The 20,853-nt window shown below is 31.7% G+C and overlaps 1 protein-coding gene and 1 long non-coding RNA gene across 5 annotated transcripts in view; one reads left to right on the forward strand and one right to left on the reverse strand.

Annotated features, from left to right (window-relative positions):
• The window catches only part of LOC123260574 (growth factor receptor-bound protein 10-like), a 221,527-nt gene that overhangs the window by 94,183 nt on the left and 106,491 nt on the right, over positions 1 to 20,853 (reverse strand). For all 4 annotated transcript variants that reach the window (XM_044721739.1, XM_044721742.1, XM_044721740.1 and 1 more), the window contains one exon: positions 11,119 to 11,148. In XM_044721739.1, the coding sequence (XP_044577674.1) occupies positions 11,119 to 11,148 (30 nt within the window). The remainder of the gene's footprint in view (positions 1 to 11,118; positions 11,149 to 20,853) is intronic.
• LOC123260578 lies at positions 1,941 to 3,044 on the forward strand. Its single transcript, XR_006508475.1, has 3 exons — positions 1,941 to 2,126; positions 2,204 to 2,491; positions 2,583 to 3,044. It is a non-coding gene; the product is annotated as an uncharacterized LOC123260578 (long non-coding RNA).

Consider the following 20,853-nt stretch of genomic DNA (forward strand, 5'->3'; position numbering starts at 1 on the left):
TCTCAAGGGTGTTAGCCGATGAGAAAGGCTACACAACTCGCAACAGAATCCTTAAGAGTACATTGTGCTCGTGGTAATCCTTAGATTATTCAATATAATAATCATTTGGTATTCAAAGACCCCGGAATTCCACGCATGGGTGGGAATTATAGAGTTAGCCAACGATTATTAGTCGACGGTAAGACCAACATAAACAATAACTCGGTTAATTCATTTCATTAAATATTCATTAGCCTAATTATCTCCTCATTATTCTAACATAATCTTCTTAGGTGTGCTGTTTGTAGATTTAGTCAATAATAAATTGAACTTTGTTTAAAACTTTTAATGTTCATTAGAAAAACTTTAAAAGAAAATTTTGTGAATTTTTGACCCAACTAAAAAAATAATTGTTAAAAATTTTCACTAAATTGAATTTAAAGAACTTTATTCAAGTGAATTTCTGTGGAAGTGATTCTTTTTGTTTGTAGGGTCCTATCGGGGATCCCCTTGATTTTTTTCTTTTGTTTCCCCGAGTCTAGGTGTTAACTTGACTTCCCTTTCATCATCCCTTCAGCGTTTGAGAGATGATATTTTAATTTGACTCCCCTTGTCTTCAAGAAAAAAAAAAGAACGGCTTTCAAAATATAAAGCAAAATTGCGAAAAAATGATGCATGATTTAAAAAAAAAAACTTCTGGGAGATATTTTATAAGTTTTTGTAGCAAATATGAATGTTTATGTTCAATCTACGTGAGTAATACAATAATTTTGAGCGATAAATTAGTACAATAAAAATTTGAAAATGCGGATACAAAAATGTGAAACGAGAGAGCTTGAAATTACGATAATAGGCTTATCTTCATTGTAAAAGAGTATCAGTAGTCCGCCAAGTTTTCACAATAACGACTAAAAACGAATAAGAGTAGCTGAATATGTTGGGAAAAAAATATGAGGAAGAAAGAGAGATATATTTACTAGGAAATAAAAAATTTAAAGTACAAATGAAAATAAAAAATAAAAAAAAAACAAGAGTAGAGAATAAAGCATAAAATATAAAATATAATAAAAAGTGAAGCTCGGCAACGATTCCTCTTGTTATCCACATCGTAATTTCGCGCTCGTTACGCGAGTATTCACTACAGAGTCGTAGTCGGGCATCACGCGATAGATCATGCCCACGCGTTTTAAGGTAACACGATAACGCCTGTTACATAGATCCCCTCGAGCAGTAGTTATGCTCGGACGAACATGCGCGATCGCGACATTATATTAGCAATATACAGGGTATCTGTATCTATATATTTCAAATAATCTCTGCGGTATAAATATGTGAAAAGCTAATGGGCTAAGGGCCAAATACCTAATAATTCGCCCTCGAAGTCATCAAGTTAATCTCGCCTGGCACTCTTGTCTGCCGCTCCATCAATTGTTCACTCGCTTAAATATTAAATCCTCCTGCTTCGGCTTAATCTCTAATATACTGCACTGTAAAAACCGCATCCATCATACGTGCACACATCCACATATTCTTTAGGTTAGTTTGCATACAGTATCGAGTGTCATCGGCTTAAGTCTTTTTTACTCGTCCAATCAGGCGTAGTTTGAATTCTTCATGCTGGATAACAAGAGCTGTAATTCAAAAACCTTTTGATAGTTTTAAACCCGACAATTTTTGCTGTCAAAATAAATTCAGTAAGAAAAGACACTTTTCTTGATGGTTCAAAATTTGACATACTCTTTATTTTTAAAACTGGTCGACCGATTTTGATCTGCTTCTAACATTACCTAGGGAACTACCCTAAAGATAAGTGAACCAAGTTTCATTAGCATTCCTTCAAAATTGAGAAAGCTAGCACGGTTATTAATTTTTGAATAAATGGTAACTTTTTTTTTTATTTAAGTTTAGACAGGAAAAAAATTTTTAAATGGTTAATTTTTATTCTAAACCATGCAATTGGAGTAAAATATCAAAAAACGGATTCAAAATTATTTTCTTCCGCTATAAAAAAAATTTTCCATGAATTGTAGGGCCAGTTCCAGCGTCCAACAGTTGAAAACAAGAAAAATATTTCTCCAGAGGGATGTAAATGCATAAATTTACAAGTAATTGTTGAGAAAATACGTAAATCTAGTAGCATTGGACCAGTGAGTATTTTAAAATATTTATTTCAGTGCATGTAAGCACACGAACGTATGCATTAACTTTTGTTTGTTGTTGTTAGCCGTTTCCTTTGGCGGAGTCTAGTATAGCACATATAGGAGAATGATGAAACGTTGATATATTTCCATTTTGCCCGAGTGTATTATATACCTGCACTTTCCGGAAGCAGGCTCCTTGTTCAAATGACTCTCTTGGGTGGCTTTAAAGAACCGTGAAGGATCAGACGACCTCAGACGACTACCAGCTGCTTCTTACTATTACGCCGTTCCTCTACCGGTACTGCTGGCCCTTTAAACTTTTAAAGGGCTCTGGAGAGTCCAAAAATATATGCTACGCCCAGAACGAAAAAGTAAATTGCTTCTATAGCGAGCTAACGGTTTATTCTAGATCCATTCAAATCTATTCATTGTATGATTAATAAAACAATTTTTAAAATTTAGATTTTTAACTGGAAGAATTTTTTCCGCGAATTTAAGCATCAGACTTTAAACAGATGGCTGAGGATAGTGAACTGAGCATGACTAAACCTCGAGGAATTTTTAAAGACTCATTCTGTAAAGATTGCATAATGATTGCAAGTTGCTAATTATTATTCAAAAAAAGAAGGTTCTAATTTTTTTGAATGTATAATTTTATTGATCAATAATATTATCTTTGATGAAACAAAATATACATATGTTAATGGAAGAACCTAATTTTTTTTATAAATAAAAAAATTATTTTATTAATAAATTATTTCGTACTTGTAAATTAAAACTCTGAGCAAACTATAATAAAATCGTACATAAAATTATTGTGGCCTATAAAATTGTCTATAAAAAGCGACACGAGGGTCATAAGCCCGGTGCTGTTTAAGAGAAGGAGAATGTTAAAAATCAATTATTTCCTTTTTTTAATTATAAAGTAATTTTCAGATTTTTTTTTAATTGAAAAATAAATGAAAGTGTTATTATATTAGTAAATGTCGCAAATTTAATGAATTAAAAAAACGGTGATTAAATTATTAATTGTTAATAACTTTGTAATTAGTTATTAGTTATCAGTGAAAGCTGGAATTTAATATCGGGAATATTGCTGATACCAGCGAAAGAGACGATGACCAAAATAATCTACTATATTCTCGGTACGTACACTCTACAAAGATATATGAACAAGGTTTTTTATTATTATCATTTTTTGCGAACCGAGTGGAATGCGATATGGTATTCTGCTTCAGAAGAGGCGAGCTACTAAATTTAATTTAATTTAATAAAAAATGATGAATATCGAAATAATCCAGAGTTATATAGAAAAAAAAATGTTATTGTACAATTAAATGTCAATTCTTTGGCAAAATTTAAACTAAACGCCAGTGTAATATATAATGTACAATATATCTTGCTGTCTACAGCAGTTGCATCGTCATTCTATAGCAATTTAACTTTCCAATAGTAAAAAAATTGAAAAAAAAAAATATAAAATAATAAATATAATAAAGCACCAAGAGAGAACAATTCAACATTATTGAAAGTTGAATTTTAAACGGCGTATCAATGCTTCTCTATCTTCATTTAATTAAATTCAACATACCAACTACTGTGAGAGCACAATCTCAACAAAATTCCAACGTAATTGAGCTTCATGTTTATATTTCATCAAACAATATTTTATTTAAAAAAATTTTCTGCCTTGCCGTGAGTATGTACAAACAAATACAAACACTTCTTTTTATTTTTGATTTTTATTGTTGAGTAAATTAAAACTTGATTACTTTTTTCGCCAGTACTGAATCAAAGTAAAAATGCGATCGAAATTTTCTCGAGAATTTCCGGAATTTTTTCGTTTAATTAATCAAATTTGTTGAATGTATTCACTTGATAGTTTTTTTTATCTAAATGTAATTGCTGGTATATAAAAAATGTATTTTTTATTTGGGCTTTCAGTCCGACGATAAAAATAACACGTTTAATAATAAAATAATAACTTTTTATAGGAGTAATTGAATTTTAAAAATTTAAAAGTCCGATACCAAAAACAATAAATGTTAAATTCTCTTTGATCTATTTCGGAATCGTGCGAATTCGGTTGAGCGAGAATGAGACAGAAGATGTACTTGAAATAAATAGATAATGGTAATGAAAGCGTTACCATTTTAATGGGAGTAATGTTTAGATAATGTTTTCTTTCGTTCTGGGGATAGGAGCGCAGGTGCAGATATTCACTGATGGTATGTTTTAAAAAGATGGCGTCGGACTTTAACTGGAACGAATATATGAGTAAAGTGAAGACCCTCGGGTGATGAAATAAAATGCATACGTCAAAATAAAAAACCGATCCTCTAACTCATGAATATTAATAAGAGGATGCTATCAATAATGCTGATACATATTTTCAACAAATAAATATAATAATATTTTTATGTGTATATATTATTATTTATTGGATGTTGAAGAACAATAAAACGAGTAAACACCGGATTTATTAACTAGATAGATATATTAGATAGGCATTCGCACGTTTAGTTTTGACTTATAAATCTACTTTTATTTCAGTCATTAACATCTACATACACCGAGCGGATATGGTTAATAAAACCATTTAAGGGACATATTTTAGAAGGCTTTTTTTATTATTTCCCACTGGTGGATGGATTTATGGATAGAACAAAAACAAAGAGTAATTTATTCCCGTCCAACCTTCACTCTGACGATGTAATCCCCATAGCCGTATAGTAGAGTAGTAAGCCATAAAAATTGTTCGTGTAAAAACATTTATAGCCATCAGTTCGCTTTTAAGCCGCGTATATTTATATATACATATATATTTTTTTTTTATCGGCAAAATTTTAGTCTTTTGTTTTTTCAAATAGCATTAACACCTGAACCTGTTTTTGTTAATTTTCATTTTATTTATCCTTCAATTATTTTTTCAGTTTATGGCTACTAATAAAATATGTTCTTTAAATCCTCTGCAAATATTTAAGGGATAACAATATTTTTTATAGTTTGAATTTAATTTTTACTTTAAAAAAAAAATTTTTCAATACTTTTAATTAATTATTAAACCCTGTAAGGTGTAAAAAATCCTTAGTCATATTTTTTTTAGCGGTATTAAATTTCATAAATTAATCTCGGAAGATAAAAAAGTACAGCTTGTATGTCAGCGATCAAAGCGGTTGATAAGTTACGAGTCAACCTATCTATTTATCAATCTTCCGTAGTACATATTGTGTTGAGTCGGCAATAGAGGATAAATTAATGGTAAATCCCTTGTATGATATATATTTAATACTCAACTGGACTATGTATGGTGTCGAGTACCGTCAACGTCAAGTGAGAAACTTACGAGGAGATGTAACGCGATAGGTGGCCTGATTCGTGGTCAGAGTTTCATGGTGAACGCCTTTAAGATCATCCACGTACGAACATTTAATAAAAGTAAAAACAATATTTTATAAAGCTAATCCTCTAGTAAATCTCCTAGAAGTTAACGCTCTGAAAAAAAGGTATATGTGTTTTATACATATTCAAATATCTAAACTTTCGAAAGCAACAAGAACAACCTGATCTCGGTTAGTACTTTACGAATATATTACTAAACTACCAATTATAAATTCACGAGATCACTAAATTGATACCGTACCCATTTTGCTCGAGATTAACAAGATCTTAATTACTCGGTATGGTGAACACAAAACTCTACAATAAATATTTACTCGGCTATCGTCATACCCAGATCATTTTCATTCTTCATTTTCAAACAAAACATTAACACGCCGATTGGTAAATAATTTTTTTATCCAGCTGTTTAAATAATTATTCCAAGTACGCAGTTCATTCAGCCGAAGCTAACAAGATTGTGGTTTTAATTTTTATTATTATAATTATTATGAAAATTTCCTAAAACCAATCGCGTGGATTAAGGACATTCTTTGCTAATGATTAATAATTTTATTACTTTATAATTCAAACCTAGGATTTAAATGTATTTAATTATTTTTTTAAATTAAAACAGATTTTTATAGCGAATCTCTGGCATAGAGAATTAATAATTTCAATTTACTGGAGCCCGAAGCGCCTGAGGATAAACAAAAAGGACAAAGTATAAGAAAGATTTTCCAATCTAGCAAAACCAAATACATCATTGCGGAAAGTGGAAACGTACAATATCCACCGCTGTGTGATTCTGAGCTCCATGTATATGCGATACCATACGTAAAGTATCACATATTCAAGATCATACGGTAGGTGTACATATATGTAGTCTCACCCAATAAAGAAAGCAATAGCTTGTATTTTTGTTCGCCTTTTCTTCATCACAACCCGGCGAAAATTTCATTTAAATATCTTTTGCTGCGGTAACTCCGAAAAGCTCGAGGTAATAAACTTCCAACATTTTTAATTTACTTTTTTTTTATTGTTTATACTTTATACTACCGCTGGCTCTCTGGTGTGGTTGCTTTTGACCATAGCCAGAGTTAGAAGATTTTTTTAAAGTTACGTTTGTTGCATTATAAATTTAAAGGGGATTTTCATTTTTAAATGTTTGTGTATTTATTTTAAATGAACCTTATTTCCGTGGTTATTTACATTTTATTCCATGAAGAAAAAGTAGACATCCAATTTTAAAAATTCATACTTTTAAAAAATATTTTATAGTTGATTAAAAAATATTTAATTAAAAATCTGTTTTATTTTTAAATATTTTTTTTAAGTGTTCAATTTTTTATTACTTTAAATAAACAATTTAAAGTTATTTTTTCTGTAAAAATTAAATTTTTTCTCAATTCAATTTTTAAGATACTAAAAATTCATCAATTTTACATCAAATTTACTAATATTTAAAGAAGACAGTGTTTTAAAATAGAAGAAAGAACGTTTGATAAGACAACAGAAGCTCAATAAAAAATAAAAAAAAAAAAAAAGTGATTGTAAATTATTTCAGTGGTTATTTAAATTTTATTCCATGAAGAAGATGTAGACATCCGATTTTAAAAATTCATACTTTTAGAAATATTTTATAGTTGATTAAAAAATATTTTATTAAAAATCTGTTTTATTTTAAAATAGTAAAATATTCTTTTAGTGTTGTTAAATTTTTTAATACTTTAAATAAACAATCTAAAGTAATTTTTTATCAATTTAATTTTTAAAATACTGAAAATTCATCAATTTTGCATAAAATTCACCACTATTCAAAGAAGATAGTGTTTGAAAATAGAAGAAAGAGCGTTTGATAAGACAACAGAAGCTCAATAAAAAAAAAAAAAAAAAAAAAGCGATTGTAAATTTGGAGTTTGCAGACATAAAACCGGGAATAGCTGGTTGTTACTAGGGATGACTGATTATATAGAGTTGTAGTCGTAGCTGGTGTTCTATATTTGATGTTAATCGATAAATGAATAGCTCAACGTCAGCGGAGTGTCTGTCTATTCAGCTCTCAGCTCCTGTCGTCAGGCGAGGAGTTATCGCTTTTAAAGTCAGAGAAGGACCCTGCTACTGCTGTTGCTGGTGGTTCTGGTTCTGGTAGCAACCGTTCAGTGGGCGGCAATGAACCAGCGCAGGTGCAGTGTACAGAGTTTTAGTCTACAGGGCTTAAGAAGAATAAGCCGGTACGTAACGGGGGATGGAAAAAAAACAAAAAAAAATAAAAAAAAAGGTTAAATAACGAAAAAAGTATTGAGTTGAGTTGAGAATGAGAGATGTAGAGGTCGACTGTGGTGGCTGGTATCTGCTGCTAGCTGCTAGTGCCAGGGAGGGAAGGTGGCGCTGTCTACCAATTGATATTAGCGCATGTTGCTACCCGGCAACCGAGGAATTAAATATTAATGTCTGTTAAATACTCTTTGCTTTCCCTCCTCCCCACCTCCGCCTTTTCGTACCTTCATATTACTCATATTACGTCTTATATATTTTATATTATGTATTATGTATTACATAGATGTGTCCTGACAGACGAGATATGTATTTTTTATTAATTATTCAGTGAATGTCTCCCATTAGAGTTATTCTCGTGGGTTATCTGTTATTTAAAGCTATTTAATCAATAACTACTCCGATTGATAATTTAAATCACAATGGATAAGCTCTTCTTTAATATTTATCACTGTCATTAATACTAATTTATTTTTTAATCTTTAAATTTTAACATCCATTATAAATAAATAATTTATAGTGATTGCATTTTAAAAGTCAATTTATGAGTTAAAATTTTTTAATAAAGCCTAATGTTAAAAATTATAAAAATTTATTCTTATTCAAACGTCAAAAAATGTAATATTTGCCTGAATAGTTTATAACAGAAAAAAAAATCCCTCTAAAGCTCATGAACCCTCATAACAGACGAGAAAAGATACCTCTAACAACACATGACACCAAGATCTATGGAAATAAATTTTATGGACAATCCGAATTGCTTCACGCAGAAAAAAATTTTGTTAAAATAACCTAAGACATGTTCTAGTAACAAATGCATTTGTTAACATAGGGATAACAAATTATATGTTAAAATAACAAAATTTAGGTTATAACAAGTTATTGATATGTTATAACAACAAAACAATTTGGTTACTATAGCAAAATCTTTAAGGGCCAGTTTTTCAATCCGGGATAAAATTTTATCCGAGATAAAAGTACCACCAATAAAATAAAAAAAAAAATAAATAAATAATTCAGCTACGTGATATTGCTCTCAATTAGTTCTTCATGAATTTGGTCGTTTGTTTAAATAAAAATAAATAAATATATCATAAAAATAATAATAACCTCTTATTGTGTCATTTAAATTATTTTAAATTAATTAACACAATTATAAATTAATAATAGATATGTCAAACGCAAGATATGAGCTCGAAGGGCTCAAAAGCATAGAACAGCTACCTCTTTGAGCTCATAAAGCTCAAAATCCTATATTATAAAATAGATGAAAGTCTTGAAGTTAGTCAAAGGTCGAAATTCGCAAAAAACGGGCCACGATTCATTATTGGTTAAAATTTAGGCGCGCGCGCAGCGCGCTATTTAAATTTCTAGTAACACATAAATTGTAATTTGGAGCTTGAAGAGCTCAACAACATTATAAGTGCAATTTCAAGCGCTTAGGTATAGAATTAGCGGGAAGTTACAGGGATCTCCTTCAGGGTCATCCGTTTTCCTAATTTTTATTTTATTTATTTACAATCAGGGAGTTGTCACAGTTGGAGGTGAATATTTCTGTGACATGTGGCTAATGATTATTTATTTTAATTCAAAATAAGTGACTGAATTCAAGGAGAATTATTCGTAGGCAATATCACTGTGCTGAATTATTTATTTTTTTATCATAATGGCAGTACTTTTATCTCGGATAAAATTTTATCTCGGATTGAAAAACTGGCCCTAAGTAGATTCGACAAAATAATTTAGTTGGTATAACAAATTTTTTTGTTGAAACAGCAAAATTATTCTATTAAAATAACAAACAAATTTACATTAAATGTTACATTAAATTTTATAAGAATCCATAATTTAAAAATATGCTATAATCAGTGATATCTGATTTGAAAAATATTTTAGCAACAAATTAGTTTTGTTATTGCAATAAAATGATTTCGTTAGGACAACAAATTGATTTGGTGATTTAACAGACTGGTTTGTTAGTACAACTTGAAACATTTTGTTAATGCGACTAATGGATTTGTTACTATAACTACACTCATTTGTTACCAGAACATATTTTTCAGTTATCCCGTCTTTTGTTATTTCAACAAAATCATTTTTATGCGTGTTGGGAACTTTTGAAAAAACTCTTTCAACGCTTAAACGTTAAGAGTCGAGTACATTTATAAATTATCTTGAATTAAAAATCAAGTTCTATTAAAAAGTGATTGAAGTTTTGAAAATAAAGAAAATAGGACAGTATTACTTTTATTTTGACGGAACCTATCAAGAGAGAGATTAATCTCGGGAAAGTTTATCGAACCTACGGTTTGTTGATTTTATATCTACTCTCTTATATTCTTTTATCCAATATCCACGTCAGGTTTCCGTACCTACGTCTTTCTGGCGTATATACCTATGTACTCTAGAAAATAGTCAAGTTCAGTAGACAATAAAAATCAAAAAGCAAACAATATAGATATACTTATAAAGAATATCGCGGAAGACATTACGTGGATATATCAGTTATTGAATGAAAACGGAGAACAAGAAACAGCGAACTGTAATAGTAATGACATAAGAAGACCCGAAGCTGAAGCTGAAGGAGCTGCTGGTAGTTTAAAGTTATTTCCCGACTGAAGCACGTGGAATTGTTTAGCTTCATCAAAAGACTAGACATACTAGACACAGTAACTGTTTGAAGAAATGGAATAGAATAGAGTATCAGGAATAGAGAGAGAGAGAGAAGATAGTTTCGGGAGACAGAAGATGGATACGAGGATGAGGACAGAGTAGAGGTTGAAGGTTGTCATTGAAGAACGTGCACTTTTCGCAATGTTAAACGTATACACTTCACCCTCTGGTACTTCTCGACACTATAACTACTATACGGTGTACTCTGTTCTCTATTCTCTATTCTCGGTTCTTGTATTCTCTATACCGCGACCCTTATACCCGGTATTATAAATTATTTATGTACCAAGATAAATCGAGCGCCACGGTCTCGAGATAACGAACAACGCTCTATGCTCTACTCTCTTTTTATCATCTCTGCTATGCTCTTCCAGTCACCAGGATTTTGTTTTGTTATAACTATAAATTCCCGAGAACCCAAAACCCTCAAATCTACAAAAATAATAAAAATCCAGCATACATTGCACGCGATTAGACCCTACGTCCTCCAAAAATTATTCCAAACCTGTTATTGTTATTACTAACTCTTCATAAGCTTTGATAATTATTATTCATTATAAGCGGGGATTTTTCTTTTTTTTTGTGAATATAATTATTATCATTTATTCTACTTCTACCCGGGATATTAAAATTCATATTCATATTCCAGAAAATTATTTATTTCACTCACCAAAAGCGCCTCGGCGTCCGGAAAATCCATCTGTAACAAAAATATAAATCACTAATGAATATTAATTATTTAAAAAATTTATAAATTTTAATACTTAGTGTTATCTGAATAAATCTAGCTATGCAAGCACATAAATTCTCCCTAAAAAATCTCAACATATTTTTTATTCAAATTTATATGTTTAACTATTGCAAACAATAATGAATCTTAAATTTAATTTTAGATAGTTTAGAAACTGAGAAGGGGAAAAATAAATTTAGTTAAAGCTCCGTAAGTTATCGATAAACATTTACAAGCGGTAATTGTAATTTAGTAAAACGGTATGACGTATGAACAAATAGCTGTAGAATATTTAGTGTAAAATAATGTATATAATCAGGAAACAGAGGAAGCTCTTAACCTGGAGGCACATACAATGAAGTTAGTTATCTGGACTCGGTTTGAAAGCCGAAATACATGTATAGTATGCATAGAGAAGGTAGAGAAGGTAGCTGCTGGCACGAACTAGGTGAAAATTCACTGGTAGCGGGTAGACGCTGTAATATATAACTTTTGCCAAGAACCATCGACTACAAAGCTCCATTTAGCCTCGTTAAGATATACAAAGGAACTGTATTATATATCTTATCAATTCACAGGGATAGACCAGGGAAGGGAACAACTCTTGGTTGTTTGTTGCTCAAGCATTAATCCACCAGCACGTAGGTACAATAAACCATCCGCGAAAATAGCAGCCCATTCCCATCCTCCAGCCCGAAAATTAATAATTTAAGGAGTGTCTCATCACGTATACATAATCGGCATCTTGATCCATCTTTCATCTTCCATCTTCTATCTTCCCATTTGATTTATTCAGCTCTCTAATGCTATAATACTACAGAGCGATACATCCCACGTCATACACCGCAATGGTTATTAAGTCTAATGAGGTGAGATCGATCGATCGAAGCTGTTTGAAGCGTGTGTGTAAAATGGGGATGAGGAAGATGTAGATGTAGATGAGCATGTGGATGAAGTTCATCCAGCGTAAGTAGAATTATTGAGAGAATGAGAGACTGTAAGTATGGCTGGTGGAATCCATTATTCACGGGTGGTGTTAGGTCTCATACCAGAAGCTGCTGGAGCCGGTTAAACCCGAACGACCGAGACCGAGACCGAGACCAAGAAGATCCTTGTGAGAGCCCTGACTCTCGGATAATGTAGTATACTACCCAGGCTTAGAAATTCCGAGGGAAATCCTCGGAGAATAGTGTTACGGATAGAGTGAGAATTTCCAATGATGATTAGACCGAGCCACCAATTGTAATAAGATAATATTCTCTGGATAATTCCATTCAGATATTTATAATTCCTCTTCTTTTGGATTAGATCGCATGTCCTAGCTTTGGGAGTTAGACACACTTGAAACGCTCAAAGTAAGCGATTTTTTATTATTTTGGAAACACTTTGCCGAAATTTGAACTCTTAATTTCATATTTAAAAATTGCAAATTGAAAATTTTTATTTTTCATTTAAATAACATGGGAAAAAATATTGTTAGACTTTAAAATTTTATAATTCGTTCTACAAGCAACGTACCAAAAAATGTTGTATATCGACGGTCTAATTAGCAATTGGTCTAACTCCGTATTTTTTAACATTTTCATGTAACAATAATCCAATTATGAATTATTTAAATGATCCAAACGAAAATGGGGCGGAAATATCGTTTTTGGCCTGTTAACATTTGAATTAATTTATAAAAAATTATAATATTATAACCATTTTTTTGTTGAGTTTTAAAAAATTTATGTAAAAGTAAATTGAGTTTGTAATGGTTTATTAATATAAATTCATTTCTATCGTTTATTTGAACAATAATACATATTAAATTGTTTTTTAAAGTGATAATAAATTTTGAATTAATTTTTTTTTCACAAAAATGGAAGATCTTCTAAAATGGAGTTAGACAATTTGCTAACATATGCTAAATTGTCGATAAAAAATTGATTTTAAAAATTTTCTACGTTGGTACTGACCTTGAAAATAGTTTTATTTAAAAAATTAACAAAATTTGAGTAGATTCATCCTAAAAGCTATCAGTCTATCTATCTATTTATCCATTTATTTGGTAATCTATCTATCGCACTACTCGGGCGGTGGGTATATCGATCTCCATTTCATTGTCTAGCGTAGATTGTTTTGTTTGAATTCGGAGATTCAGTGTATAGCAGCAGACTACACAAGTAAATTTATCGAGTGGCTCATCGAATGTGACCATTCGATTTCCGTAGATCGGGTAGCACAAGAGTATATGCTAGCGAAAGAGAGAGAATACCACCGCCCAGTGTTGTTTAGTGTATTGCGCCATACTATACGATACTATATAGTATAATGTGGTAACCTATCCGATATACTGTAGAGTGTGCAGTGTATACTAGGTTACCTCGGGTACGACAATACGAGGGATATTGTGTTCTCGGATCCTCGGTGTGGGTATGGCCAGTCTCCATACGGGTACCGGTACGGGTATCAAATCGGGTGGGTATTAAATTTTTTCAGCTGCACTCGTCCCGGGCATGTGTTGGTGTTGATACTGCAGGAGTATCTCCGCGACCAGAAAATACGTTTTAAAAAGCGATAACTATAAATAAGAGCAGCCCGTAATTCTCAGCGCTCCAGGGTGTCCGAGATTCATAGTTCCGGAGAAGAGAGAACTTTACAGAAGCTCTAACGCGAGCCAAAAGCTCAATACTCACACATACACACATAGACAAGCTCCACGTGCCGGTTTGGGTTTCTGCTAACGTTAAAGGCTCATGTCTATTATTTTGTATTTTTTTTTTTTTTTATAAATGAAACTTTTTCATAAAGATAACGCGAGTTCACTTATTATGTGCTTAGTTGGAGGATACAGAACGGTGGAGGAGTTTTATTTAAAAATTTACCGAGATAGGGTGAAATTTATCGGGTGTCTGTTTTATTTTTGAAAACTATTTATTTCACCAGCGGCTTAGTTTTGTTATTATTGTTATTATTATTATTTTTTGTTAGATTTTAATGGGGAGCCGAGAAACAAGAGAGTACCAGACGTATATTTCGTCAGCTTTGATGTGAATGGAGAGACTTGTTCGCCCGGCTGAATACCCACATTGAATTTCTCACAAGGGTGAGCTGCTAACAATGAGGCCTACCACAAAAAATGTCGGCAAGATATCGGGCGACGGGCATTGAGAAAAGTGACACGTGGCTGTCCACGGTCCACTGGTTATTATAACTACAGCCGAAATGACTTTTGTCCGAAAAATGAGACTCCCAAAACGATAATATTCCCTAAGTCCTGTCTATTTATCTTTTAACAAGTATCTCTTTTAAATTTAAATTGACCATTTTTTCTCGGAAATTTCAAGGATTTTAGTCCTTGGGCTGTTGAAAAATGCGAATTAATTTTCCGGATTGAAAATTTATCTGAAATTCAAGTTTGTAAATATTAATTCGACGGTCTAATTAGCAATTTTTCTAACTTGTTATTTTTTGGAGGGTGATTTTTTAACATTTTGATGTAGCCATAATCGAATTATATATTATTTGAATGATCCAAACCTAAATATTATATCTCTATTAGATATAATAATGATATTAAATGGTTTTTTAAAGTGATAATAAATTTTTAACTAATTGTTTTTTTCGTACAAATAGAAGATTTTCTAAAATGGAGTTAGCTAATTTGCTAATTAGAACGTCGAATTGTATTTAAAAAAATAAACATTTTTTTTTTTTTTTTTTTTTTTGGTTTAACGGGCCATTAGTCAAAAATAATTTTTAGAATAGAAAAAAAAAATAGATGTAATTTGACGGTAAAAAGAGCGATTGCCGGATGAAAACAGAAAAATGTTTGAAAGTACAAAGGATTCGGCTCGGACACGTTTGAGTCATTGGGGAAGTAAAAAGTAAAATCAAAATAAAGTTCGGTCGGGTTTAAATTGAAAGAGATCATTTTGAAAGGTAAACGATGTGGAGAGCGCTGAGCGAGACCAAAGAAAGTTAAATAAAAAAAACTGATGGTAATAAAGGGAATGAGAAAAAAAGTTAACTGAAACTGAAATAAAATAAAATAGTGGTGAGTATATAGATATATAGTTATAAAAGGAATGAGAAAAAGGAAAGGATAAAGATAAAAAAATAAAATAACAGGAGCAAGAAGTACATTTTCATTTTTGCTCATTTCTCTCAGAAACATATTTCTTCGCTTAGCTTTTCAATTGTGTAAAAGTGAGATGTGAAATATGCTTTTAGCTGATTGCATGTTATTTGTGCTCGGTGGAAAAGTCGCACAACGCAGAAAAGTTTGAAAGGAATCGTTGAGAAGTAAGGCAACCAGAGCAGATATATTATCTGAAAATTGGAGGTAAATTTTTTTTTATTCTTAATGCTACTCATACCGTCTTCCCGGCACTGGCTTACTGGCTTTAAGCAATACCACTTTTTGCTCTATTTCTTATAAACACACATGTGTGCGCTCACAGATCCCCGTTTGTACACGGAAGATTGGAAAAACAAAAATCTAAGGTGATAACACCTGTTCTTTGGGCGGCTGCCAATCGGCTCGACGTATTGGAGGTTCAAAAGCCAAAAGATCTACTTTTTCTTTTTCTTTTTCTTTTCCTAGCTTCTACTGCTTTTATTTCGAGACCCTCTATATCGCTGAGAAAAGTAAGAAAAGCATCTACTATCTCCACTACTTGTACTCTAATATATAGCCTACACTCTGCTACTGCAAACATTAAACTAACACAACTTTTCATCATGAACACAACTTTTCAACATGAATAGATGCAGAAGAATGAGAGTAAGCTCGGAAAATCGTTCGTGCTAAAGTAATATCATCAAATAACAAACTATTTTTCAAAATTTTATAATAAAGAAGATACTGCTATCTTTCTTCGGTAGAACAAAAAACTTTAGCAATTATTATAAAAGTTGCTTCTTGTTCCACTTATATTAACTAAAACTTTAGATTTTTTCCATATTTAAATTGACCTATTACTTTTCCTTCCTCGGGAACTAATTCATTCCCAACTCACGAGAACCTGAGTAAAAAGTTTACTTTAAAGATTATAATAATAATAATTATTATTATTATTTTTATTCTTTAATTTAATGAAATTTTAATTTTCGAGTTTCAGTAACATTTGGACAATTAGTTCCATTGTTTCGGGTTGCTCGGGCTTGAACTGCCCGGAAATAGTTGCTACAAACACACCAGCTATTAACACTAAAACCACTTTGTGTTTTAGTCACAAGGTCGTCATTATGGTAATGCATCAAGCACATTCCTTTCAAGCTATTTAAATTACCGAAACGTACCACTACTTACAAACACATCAATGACTAAAGTTTGTTGCGGTTAATTTTATTCATTGTATTAACAATCCGAGTTAACATCTAAACTTTCGTAATAAATTTTACTATTATTATTACCAGCAATAAAATTTTTTAAATAATAATCTATATTATTAAGAAAATAAGAAAAATTTTGTGTCCATGATAGTCATATGATAAAATCGGTATTAATAGTGAAATTTAGTGTTATTGCAAAAGTCTTGATTTGAATTTGTGCCTTTACAAGGTTTCATATCATTCTCACCAATAGTCAATTTATTACGATATGCATTTAGGCTGCATTCGAAAATGCTCTATTTCTAGAAACATAATTAAGAAATTACCTTGTATCTTGTGAACTATTGACATTTTTAAAGATATAAGCTCATCCCGATGTTACATTCATCAAGACCTTTCATTTGAGTACCCACATCAATTTTTCATATATTTTGTATATTTATATATTTCACAAATACCATATATATAAAATATATAAAAAATGCCATGTGGGTACTTGGATGAAAGATCTCAATGAGTTTAACATATAAATGAGTTTATATCCTAAAAAATGTCAATAATTAAGAAATGACCTTGTATCTTGTGAACTATTAACATTTCTAAAGATATAAGCTCATCCAGATGTTACATTCATGGAGATCTTTCATTTGAGTACCCACATCAATTTTTCATATATTTATATATATTATATATATGTATATATGAAAAATATATAAAAATGCATGTGGGTACTAAAATGAAAGCTTTTGATGAGTGTACCACCGGGATGAGCTTATATTTTTAAAAACGTCAATATTTAAGAAAGTACAGTGCAATTTAACAAAAGTAATTATTTAACAAAGCAAAATTTTATTTATTTATAGTTCACAAGTCACAGCAGTCACATAGTGACTGCAAGGTTGCTAGTAATTAATATTAAAATAATAACTAAAATTTGGCTCAATGTTCGAAAAAATTACATTTAAATTATTTTTATAAATATTATTAATGCGTTACATAATGTTAGGTAAGTTAGGTGTCTATCGTTAATATGCATGAATAATCTAACAAGCCTTTGAAAGCCACAGGAACCATTAGCACACCTGCCATCGACAGGTATGCATCCTCGAGCTGTCTGATTTACCGAGTCTTGTGGAGAAGACTATCATCCCAATATGTGCCATGTTACCTGTACCACGATATATGTGATACTGTTACTATATATATTACATATTGATATTTATATAAATCGCGATTGGAGTTCACACGGCACCGATGCAAAATATAAGATGTAACGTAAGTATTAATCGCATAATATTGCATTGCCATTTGGTTAAAACATTAGATTAGTGTGGGATAAAAAAAATAAAAAGGTGGGATATTAATAATGATAAAAAAAATATTGGGTAGATCGGATCATTTATCATTAATGTATATAACATTTGCACCTGAGGATAATGATAGAGCAAAAGAGCAATGGCTGTTGGTCATGTATTTCATATAATCATTTTCAGCTTAATGATTTACGGTTTTCTTTGTAATTAATTATTTCTTTCCACACTGGGATTTAAAAGTTAGGTGAATTATTTTTTGCAAGTAACAATGGTCTTGAGAAAGATACCTCTGAGGTTTCCACATTTCAAAAGACGCCGACACGCGAGTCACAAGAAACCTGCTTACATTGTGTATCATCTTCCTACTGCTCAGCTCCTTTTCTCGTTAAACACACACACACACTAATTCACACAAACACACTCGATACAAGCTACACGGAAAAGTGTCTTTTATAACTTGTTCTCATGTTTTATCAGTTCATACGCAAGCGGTATTGATTTCATCAATAAGTCTTGAGTAATTCGAGTGCTTTTGGTTTTACTCTTTTTGATTTTTTTTCGAACAAATTATTCCCCTGAAAAAATTTTCTGATCTTGTCTGAAGTAAATTAAATTTTCAATTTTGTGAACAATTTTTTTATAAACATTTTATATAAATAAAATTTGGTTTAAAATTTAATTTAATTGTAAAGCAAAAAAATAAAAAAATTTATTAAGAAAATAAAAATAAAAAATCTGTGTGTTAGCTCACAAATAGAGCGGTACATCAGTAGCCATTATAAATATATATCTCTGTAGAAGAGATTTAGTTGGAATTGCAATACTAGTTGCAAATTACAAACAAGTACTAGCGTGTCTAGGACTTCTCAATTGCTCAAAGTCGAGGATCGTTTCAGCAGGTTTTATTAGACCGGCATCAGGAGAAACGAGTGTGCTGTGGAGGGTCTAACACGCAACGTGTTGTATAATTCAAAGTCTTTCCGGTCACGGCCGTCGATCATCTTGTGATAGATAAACCTGTTGCAATAGTTTCTTTGTCTAAAATCTTTTTCTTGCATTACTAGATTTATTTATCGTCGACTCGCGACACATGTCACAGTCAAAATATATATTTCTCTAAGGCAGACCGGCGCTGTTTAAACTTCTTACAAGTACATCAAAGAATTTGAAATTTTATTTCCTTGATAATCGGTATTTATCGATTGGGTGAACAGCGTCACATTGTGATGCATTGTAAATCCTCAGACCGCAAAACCGCGCGCCATATTTATGTACATTCCCTTATTTATGCTCGTGGGAGCGATAAATTGCATGCAGAAGCTTTCCACGTAACACGCGTGTCGCTTTACTCCTCTATTCTTGTGTATATCCATACACAGGGTGCAATGTGTAACTCTCTACTATCCCTACCTCACAACTCTCCACTACATATGTAAATTACCGACCTACAAAAACATATATTGTCCTGTAAAATACCCGTTAAAAAATTATTACCGACTATTTTACTCTCAAATGATTATCACCTTTTTAGAACTTGAGCGATTTCCAAATAATTTTTTCTGCAAAGACTTTTTGATTGATTAATATTCAAATAATTCTACCTTTTAAATTTTTAAACAATTGTTTTTTTTTATGAATAATTTTTTTTTTTAGCTTTTATAAAAAATTCCTTTAAAAAAAAAATCGAAGTTCAAAAATTCAAAAATAAAATTGTAAAAATTTGAAACTAATTTTATTATAAAAAAAAATTAAAAGTTCGTACAACCCCTCAAAGCACTAAACTTTCCGCCTTAACTCTCTTTTGAACAATTCCTTCAATTTCAGTGACAATCAACAAGCACGTTTTCGGTGTTACCCGGAATACCAGACAGCACACGTTGGAATGATAGTTATTTCATTCGAACTTACGTTCTCAGACGCTTTCAAAGCTGTATTTATATATATATATATTTATACCCGATAAAAACTCTTATTGAGATGAATTTACGTCATCGGTTGTATTTTGAATGGATTGAATATATCCATTGATTAATAATAATGAAGAGAATTGTTTGAAACATTAAATTGAACCCAAAGAGGATCTGATTATTATTACAGTTCATTAGTAACGGATAATGAGATCTATTGGACTTTGTAATGACAATGTTAATAATAATTTATAACTCAAACAGGATTTAGTTTATCACATGACAATGCCTATTAATTTCACCATAATGATAATAATTATCGCCAGCACAGTTTCTCGGATAGAGAGGCCGATGACCTTTCTGATGAAAAGGAATCTCATCCCTGTTCATATCTTATAAAAGCTTAAAATCACGGTAATGCAAATTTACAAGGTATGCAAAATATATGAAAAATTGAAGGATGATTTGCATGTGCTCTCTATGGCTCATGTTTATATTTTTATCTAGTCATGTCGCATATTCAAATTGGGGAAGCCTGGTGTGCCTTCTGCCGGCGAATGTACATTAAACATTCCACATTCTGGGTTGTGTATGGAAAGCTTCCTTCAGCTTTCAGTTCAGCAGATGACGTAGCACGAGCGAACCCTAGTAGCTAGACTCTAGACAAAAGTTGTATTCCCAGTCTGGGAAATCCAGTTGCGTAATTTGCAAGCGCGAAAGTTGCCCACTCATGCTGACAAGTAAAAAAGAGAGCTTGTAGACTGGAGACCCAAAGCAGCCGTCGGTATGCATTTCTTGTGCGTTCAGTAGGTGAAAAAGCTCATGGACGCCAAACCGTCTGACTCTGGAGCTGAAGGAGCCCTACCCGACCCCCTTTAAGCTGGTATTCACCAGCCGGAATAATACAACTCCTATGACTGCGATATTCTCCGAGAAATCCAAGATGATCCGAGATCCAAGCTGGAGCAAGAGCCCGCTGTTGTGGATCAGTGCCATAATTCACGGGGGAAAAAAATTCCCTACCGACAGCGCCGAGTGAGCACTGGAGCTCCAAAAAAAAGACAATAGGATACGCGGTTCATATGTAAAGCGGGAAAACCGCCTTTTGGCACGCACCAACCCAGGAACCCAGGAAC

Source organism: Cotesia glomerata, linkage group LG3 (assembly GCF_020080835.1).
Source record: "Cotesia glomerata isolate CgM1 linkage group LG3, MPM_Cglom_v2.3, whole genome shotgun sequence".
Lineage (NCBI taxonomy): Eukaryota > Metazoa > Arthropoda > Insecta > Hymenoptera > Braconidae > Cotesia > Cotesia glomerata.